This window comes from Salminus brasiliensis, chromosome 5 (assembly GCF_030463535.1).
Source record: "Salminus brasiliensis chromosome 5, fSalBra1.hap2, whole genome shotgun sequence".
NCBI classification, from domain to species: Eukaryota; Metazoa; Chordata; class Actinopteri; order Characiformes; family Bryconidae; genus Salminus; species Salminus brasiliensis.
The window spans coordinates 44,348,746-44,357,836 of NC_132882.1; the positions used below are offsets into that span (position 1 = coordinate 44,348,746).

A 9,091-nucleotide genomic window follows, 5' to 3' on the forward strand; every position below is an offset into this window, starting at 1 on the left:
CCATCACTAAGCAAAACTACGTATATTTCTCTTGCTGAACGCTGGTTTTCAGTCATGTCATGCCTGTAGCGTATCATTTCAACACACGTATCTTATCAAAGACTGAATTTTGAATGTTGCTAATCAGGCTAATTACGCTATTTCCTAGAATGTCAGTCCTAAACCCAGGACGCATTTCTCCACTGTAATTCTCCGCACGGCGCCGTGCGAAACACTCTGGTCCTCTCGAACCGTTGTACAAGCGTGAAAGAGTGTTCGCGGAGCCTGAGCGCATTCCCGTGCGGATGATGGATCTGCGTGTGGAGAGGGCAGGCCGGCCAGGTCTAATCCCTCCGTAATTTTGTTCAATTTGTGTAAACACTGGTGTGTAATTACTTACTGCCGCACCAAACTAATCGCCCGCTACTCCAAACTGACCCACGCATTAGCCTCGCCGCTAATCTTGTTTATAAACACTCAAACTGTGTGTGTGTGCACCGGTAATAACAATGTTACAAGAAAAACCATCCAGGTCTGTCTTCAAAGACAGTGCTCAGATTTTCACACTTTCAGATAAAATTATAGTCGTAGGATTGTAGGAAATTGTGATTAGGGACCATTTTTGTTTACTATACTTGTGTTCTATAGGGTTCCAATATAGGGAATAGTGATTAGGGACCATTTCTGTTCACTATAATAGTGTTCTATAGTGTTCCAATGTAGAGAATAATAATTAAGGAACATGTCTGTTCACTATAAACATGTTCTATAGTGTCCCAATATAGGGAATAGTAATTATGGACCATGCCTGTTCACTATACTCATGTTCTATAGGGTTCCAATGTAGGGAATAGTGATACAGGACCATGTCTGTTCACTATAATAGTGTTCTATAGGGTCCCAATGTAGGGATTAGTGATAAGGAACCATGTATGTTCACTATACTCATGTTCTATAGTGTTCCAATAAAGGGAATAGTAATAAGGGACCATGTCTGTTCACTATACTCATGTTCTATAGGGTTCCAATAAAGGAAATGGTAATAAGAGACCATTTCTGTTCACTATACTCGTGTTCTATAAGGTTCCAATATACAGAACAGTAATAAGGGACCATTTCTGTTCACTATACTCGTGTTCTATAGGGTTCCAATAAAGGGAGTAGTGATTAGGGACCATTTCTGTTCACTATAATAGTGTTCTATAGGGTTCCAATAAAGGGAATAGTAATAAGGGACCATGTCTGTTCACTATAAACGTGTTCTATAGTGTGCCAATATAGGGAATAGTAATTATGGATAATGCCTGTTCATTATACTCGTGATCAATAGGGTTCCAATGTAGGGAATAGTAATAAGGAACCATTTATGTTCACTATAATAGAGTTCTATAGGGTTCCAATACAGGGAATAGTAATAAGGGACCATGTCTGTTCACTATAATAGTGTTCTATAGGGTCCCAATGTAGGGAATAGTAATAAGGGACCATTTCTGTTCACTATAATAGAGTTCTATAGGGTTCCAATACAGGCAATAGTAATAAGGGACCATGTCTGTTCACTATACCCGTGTTCTTTGGGGTTACGGCACTATTAAATGACATGTAAATACAGATGTGTAGTGATGCGGTTCTATACCTGCATAGTGCAGAGGTGCGTCCTTATCCAGGGCGAACAGAGGGGGGTTGAGCAGAACTGTGTTGTCGTTCTCCATGACAATGCCCTGATATTCCGTCTCGATCCATGGCTTATGCTTATTGGCTGAGAAAAGGCGAGTGGGAGGGGCAAAGAAAGGGCATGAGCACAATTTTCAGATACAAAAGAGACACTGTCTGAACAAATCTATATATAACAGGCGATTATGAGGGTTAGTGCGTCTCTCCCTCTTTCTTTTTCCCACACAAGCACAAACACCCACACACACACACCCACACACACACACACACTCAAGCCAAATATATCCGAGGAGCATGCGCCACTAAAATCACAGATTACAAAATGCACAGAAAATGGGAACTTATCCTGATCACATTAAACACGAGTTCAAATGCATTTCATGCAAACATGCCCACAAACAGAAACACACACACAACACACACACACACACACACACAGGTTTATTTTTGTACAATGCCAGAACAAGTGTCTATTTGTAATTTTAAATATATGTCCCGTAAGTATTGTAAATGTACGTATCTATATATAAAACAGTTTTCCTCTATTCCTATATTATGTATGAAAGCACCTGTAGCTAATAATAATAATATACCCCATATGTATTATACTTAAATAATCGCCTATAGGTAACAGTAATAAACCCCATATGTATTATACTTAAATAAGCACCTATAGGTAACAGTAATATACCCCATATGTATTATACTTAAATAATCACCTATAGGTAACAGTAATAAACCCCATATGTATTATACTTAAATAAGCACCTATAGGTAACAGTAATATACCCCATATGTATTATATTTAAATAAGCACCTATAGGTAACAGTAATATACCCCATATGTATTATATTTAAATAAGCACCTATAGGTAACAGTAATATAACCCATATGTATTATATTTAAATAAGCACCTATAGGTAACAGTAGTATAGCCCATATGTATTATATTTAAATAAACACCTATAGGTAACAGTAGTATAGCCTATATGTATTATATTTAAATAAGCACCTATAGGTAACAGTAATATAACCCATATGTATTATACTTAAATAAGCACCTATAGGTAACAGTAATATACCCCATGTGTATTATACTTAAATAATCGCCTAAAGCTAACAGTAATATAACCCATATGTATTATATTTAAATAAGCACCTATAGGTAACAGTAATACCTTACATATAATAATCCAAAACCCTAATCTTAATCCCAAAAACAAAATGCACTTTACAAAGTAATTTTATTGGTACCTTGGCTACAAAATCTGGACAGTATTGTCCTGAAAATGTGCAAAAGAAACACACACACACACACACACACACACACACACACACATTCACACACACACACACATTCACACAATGGCACGCTTGGCTGCTTGGCAGAGCAATTAGGTAAGGAAAGCTTTTGGCTCTTATCTCTCAGTGAGGTATATTGCACCTATCACTCAGACACACCGAGACGGCTCAGTGCGAAACACTCCTGAAAAGCGTCTAAAGACAAACACACGCATCTCCCGCTACACCCGGCCTCCATTACTCCAACAGCCAGAGACAGCCATGTGACCACTCAGCAGGGCGGACAGATGGCAGACGCACACGGCCTATAAAATAAATACAATTAAAGTGATAGTCTAATGTGTAGACTAATGCGTAGACTAATATGTAGACTAATACGTAGACTAATGCATAGACTAATATGTAGACTAATACGTAGACTAATATGTAGACTAATGCGTAGACTAAGGCGTGGACTAAGGCGTGGACTAATATGTAGACTAATATGTAGACTAATACGTAGACTAATATGTAGACTAATGCATAGACTAATATGTAGACTAATGCGTAGACTAATGTGTAGACTAATGCATAGACTAATGCGTAGACTAATATGTAGACTAATATGTAGACTAATGCATAGACTAATATGTAGACTAATATGTAGACTAATACGTAGACTAATATGTAGACTAATGCATAGACTAATATGTAGACTAATATGTAGACTAATGCATAGACTAATATGTAGACTAATATGTAGACTAATGCGTAGACTAATATGTAGACTAATATGTAGACTAATGCATAGACTAATATGTAGACTAATACGTAGACTAATGCATAGACTAATATGTAGACTAATATGTAGACTAATACGTAGACTAATATGTAGACTAATGCGTAGACTAATACGTAGACTAATGCATAGACTAATATGTAGACTAATATGTAGACTAATACGTAGACTAATATGTAGACTAATGCATAGACTAATATGTAGACTAATATGTAGACTAATGCGTAGACTAATGTGTAGACTAATGCGTAGACTAATGCGTAGACTAATATGTAGACTAATGCGTAGACTAAGGCGTGGACTAAGGCGTGGACTAATGCGTAGACTAATGCGTAGACTAATACGTAGACTAATGCGTAGACTAATACGTAGACTAATACGTAGACTAATGCGTGGACTAATACGTAGACTTATGCGTAGACTAATACGTAGACTAATGCGTAGACTAATATGTAGACTAATGCGTAGACTAATGCGTAGACTAATGCGTAGACTAATGCATGGACTAATATGTAGACTAATACGTAGACTAATGCGTATACTAATGCGTAGACTAATGCGTAGACTAATGCGTAGACTAATACGTAGACTAATACGTAGACTAATGCGTAGACTAATATTTAGACTAATGCGTAGACTAATATTTAGACTAATGCGTAGACTAATACGTAGACTAATGCGTAGACTATACGTAGACTAATGTATAGACTAATACGTAGACTAATACGTAGACTAATGCGTAGACTAATACGTAGACTAATGCGTAGACTAATGTGTAGACTAATAGATGTACTAATGCGTAGACTAATGAGTAGACTAATACGCAGACTAATACTCAGTAGAAGCTTGGTATCAATTAGCAAGTTGCTAACTGTAAGCCTAAATCACCACACGGTCACCTAAAATTCACCGTTAATAGACTTTGCCTTCAGGAGGCTAAACACCCAGCTCACCATTTATGGTTACTAGAACGTTCAATCTGTTCAATTCTCGACGTTCCTTCAATGTTTATCAATAATTTGTTCTCGCATTTATTCTCTTTTCACATCTGGTAGGCATTTTACAAAAAATCATCTAAGTTCATCATCTAAACTTTGCTATTATTAGCATAAATGTAGAAAATGTTCTATTCTGTGTTTTATTATGCTAATGCTAATGCTTTAGTTAGGAAAACATTTTATGTTACAATTATTAAATATTACGTATCAGTGCGATTATGTATCAGTTGTTTGAATATTGAATATTTTCATGTTTATTTTAGCTTTTTGTGCTATACTAATACTAATGCTAATGTCACATTCACTAAATATTTTGTACAGTGCGATTTTTATTTTAGCAAAGGTTTTGCTAATGCTAATGTGACATTCATTTAACATTACGTATCCATGCGATTTTGTATCAGCTGTATCAATATTTGTAATTTCGTATTTTAGCTAAAGTTTTGCTAATGCTAATGTCACATTCATTAAACATTACGTATCAGTGCGATTCTGTTTTAATATTTTTCATTTTAAGTTTCACAAATGTTACTTTTTACTAACTGTTTCCATCATGTTAGCGTAATAACTGCAAGTAAGAAATAACGTTATAATGAGAACCATGTTTTTAGAACGTTGGAAACTTCGTTGAAACATTTTGAAAACGTGTTCCTGTAACGTTCACTGTTAGCTAAAGGCTAACCGGCCTGGGAAATATATCCTGAGGAACCGCATGTGGGGTGAGGGTCTCCTGAAGGAGCTCGACTGCAGCAAAACCAGTGGATTGAGGTGGAGAAGGCTTCTTAATTGTGGGGGAATTTGGGGGGATTTATGGCAGAACTAGCCGAACGCTAAATGCGTCTACCCTCAAGCTCTGTCCACGACACTGTCTGAACTCGTCCCAGACATAACGGCAATCATTAGGCCGGATGTGCAGCCTGTATTCCTCGTGCGATATTCCAGAAGAGAGAGAGAGAAAGAGCGCAAAGATTTATCGTCCGCAAGTGCTGACCACTTCACCCCCATATTTCAGCTGGGCCCTTCCTCTTTTTGACGTCCATCTTTCCCTCCCTCAACGTCCCTCCCTCTCCCCATAATGTAGCATTAATCTGAGCATCAGGCTTGTGGATTACTCTCCGGATTACAGATTAAGAGATTCCATCCCTCTCTCCTTCCTTGGTACACACACTCGGTCACTGCCCACCATCACCCCCAGCACCCCCATCACCCGACCAAAAAAAGAAAGTTTGTTCCCACCACATCCCACCAGTTTTGCTAATTTACCCCCTTATAAATTTGTGGTTTGGCCAAAAATCAAGTGTACACAACTGACCCAAATGCGGTAAATCAGCCAAGCCATGTTTGGTGTCTGGTTGGTCTGATATTCCCAAAATTCAGAGATTCCGTTTTTTGGATACGCCTTTTTTTTTTACAGCAGTATTAGCAATAAAGTGCAGCCTAAAATGTATGAATTATTAATAACCAATTCCATGGAAATGTCCCATTTCAGTAAACGTTATATAAGAGTATTATGTACAACCCAATCTGTGCCTTATATTGTCCCAATCTAACGCTCCAGCCACAAGCTAATACGCTAGCCACAAGCTTACACGTTTGTGCATCGCTAGCTGGGTTATAGCATCGTAATCTAGTGTTCTAGCTACTATACAAGCTAACATGTTAATCCCTGAGCTAAAAAGTTACACATGCAAGCTTACAAACCAACAAACTAGCCAAAGGCTAACAGGCTAGTCACCATACAATTAGCACTGTGTTAACTGCGTTTCCCAGCTAGCATGTCAGGCAAAATCAGCATTGCTAGCTGGGTTATAGCATCGTAATCTAGTGTTCTAGCTACTATACAAGCTAACATGTTAATCCCTGAGCTAAAAAGTTACACATGCAAGCTTACAAACCAACAAACTAGCCAAATGCTAACAGGCTAGTCACCATACAATGAGCACTGTGTTAACTGCGTTTCCCAGCTAGCATGTCAGGCAAAATCAGCATTGCTAGCTGGGTTATAGCATCGTAATCTAGTGTTCTAGCTACGATTAGCAAGCTAACATGCCAGGCACAATACAGCAGTACGATCACATACTGGTGTCTGAAAGTGAGCCTTCTGTTAATGTGCCTCCATTTTTTTCGTTTATTAAATATTTTGTTTACTAAATATTATAAAAGTACAATATTTTAAACAAAAGCATGCTAGCATGTCGCCACAGCCTAATCCCAGTCCACGACCGGCCCACATACCACACTGAATGACCGCCCAGAGGTCCCATAGCATCGTAATCTAGTGTTCTAGCTACTATCTAATCTAACATGTTAAGCCATGAGCTAACACATTAGCTAACAAACTAGCCAAAGGCTATCAGGCTAGTCTCCTAGTGGTAACTAGTAGGCCCCACATCGGGCCAACTATCAGCCTATCGGGCCAACTACCATTCAAGCCAAATCAGCATTGCTAGTATCTTGATTTAATGCTCTAGCTTCTATCTGAGCTAACATATTACACATACAAGCTAACAAACCAACAAACTAGCCAAAGGCTAACAGGCTAGTCACCATACAATTAGTACTGTGTTAACTGCATTTCCCAGCTAGCATGTCAGGCCACATCCGGCCTACATGCCGCTCTGAATGACCGCCCAGACGTCAGGCCAAATCAACATCGCTAGCTGGATTATCGCATCGTAATCTAGTGTTCTAGCTACTATACAAGCTAACATGTTAATCCCTGAGCTAAAAAGTTACACATGCAAGCTTACAAACCAACAAACTAGCCAAAGGCTAACAGGCTAGTCACCATACAATTAGCACTGTGTTAACTGCGTTTCCCAGCTAGCATGTCAGGCCAAATCAGCATTGCTAGCTGGGTTATAGCATCGTAATCTAGTGTTCTAGCTACTATACAAGCTAACATGTTAACCCCTGAGCTAAAAAGTTACACATGCAAGCTAACCAACTAGCCAAAGGCTAACATGCTAGTCAAAATACAACCGTAGCATTGTGTGGTGTAAAACTGTCGAGGTGTTCGGCTATTAGTCTGGTCTGTGAGAGCTGCCGCTACTGTTTTTAGCTGCTGTAGCTTTGTGACGTACCTTCGTTAACCGATATGGTAAGTTTATTGATAACGACTCTATTAAAGAGTATAAAAATGACTGAACACTGAAGCCCATATGGTAATTAGAGCCATGCTAACTGGTGGAGTATACCAGTTCATTGTTAGCCACTTGTCGTTAGCCTCGTATTGCCAGTGTAAAACTAGAGAAGCGCTAATTAGCATTGGCTAACTGGCTAATCCTTTATATTTTGACTGAATATGGATTGACTGAATATATTAGGTATTTTGCTGAACTACTGAAGTGCTGAAGTACTGCATTAGCAGTTCTCTCTCCTAGCCTTGATGCATGTCTTTCGTTTAGTCTCTCGCTCGCCTTCTCAGTACGTCCTGTTCTCTCTCTCTCTCTCTCTCTCTCTCTCTCTCTCTCTCTCTCGTTCTCAGCCCTTCTGTCCATGGCATAACAGTGCCCACACTGCAGAAATCCTGGCCTACTCATTATCGTGATCAAGGTCCTCAGTGTATTGATATCTCTCAGCGCTGGATCGCACGCTAACGTCACGCAGACCCACAGACAGCCACGACAACATGCTAACATGCTATCGAAAACGATCACGCCAAGGATCGAGGGTCATGGGCCAAACGAGAAAGACGCTGTGGGTAACTGATTGATTGATTGAGGGATTGATTGAGTGATTGATTGAGTGATTGACTGAGTGATTGATTGATTGATTGATTGCTCTGCCGCAGACCGTGCTCTCATCCTCTCTTACAGTGGTCACCATCACACCGCTCGCAAACCAGCACGCAAGAAGGACGGGAGACGACTGACCTTTGTTGCCATGAGCAACGGAAGTCAAGCAAAAGAGGAGAATGGAGAGCAAACTCATTCTGGCCATCTGAGGGAGAAGGAAGGGAGAAGGCAGAAAGGGAGGTAGGGAGGAAGGGAGGAAGGGAGGAAGGGAAGGGGGGAAGAACACATGCATTAAAACTGACATGAAGCAGTGAAAGATAAGACAGGAGGATAGACAGAGCATGGACAGAGGAGTGCAAATACCAGAGAGCCACACCAGATCTGCGCCGGCATCACACACCAGGGAAGCTCGTCCTCATTAAACGTGCATTTTATTAGCATTCAATTACTGAGGCAGTGCTTTATTACAACCCACCCAGGCCTTCCCAAACCTCCCATTCCGTCCTGTCCCACCCCAATCCAACCCAAAGCACAACAGCTCCGACCCAAGCCACCCAGGCCAACCCAACTCCAGTAGAAGCCACCCAGACCTCTTCAAATCTAACCTGATCCACCCCAAGTC

At 39.8% G+C, this 9,091-nt stretch overlaps 1 protein-coding gene across 1 annotated transcript in view; it reads right to left on the reverse strand.

Moving 5' to 3' along the window:
- Positions 1 to 9,091, reverse strand: part of clstn3 (calsyntenin 3) — a 37,722-nt gene that overhangs the window by 25,888 nt on the left and 2,743 nt on the right. The window contains 2 exon segments of the mRNA XM_072680565.1: positions 1,616 to 1,738; positions 8,608 to 8,674. Coding sequence (XP_072536666.1) covers positions 1,616 to 1,738; positions 8,608 to 8,674 — 190 coding nt within the window.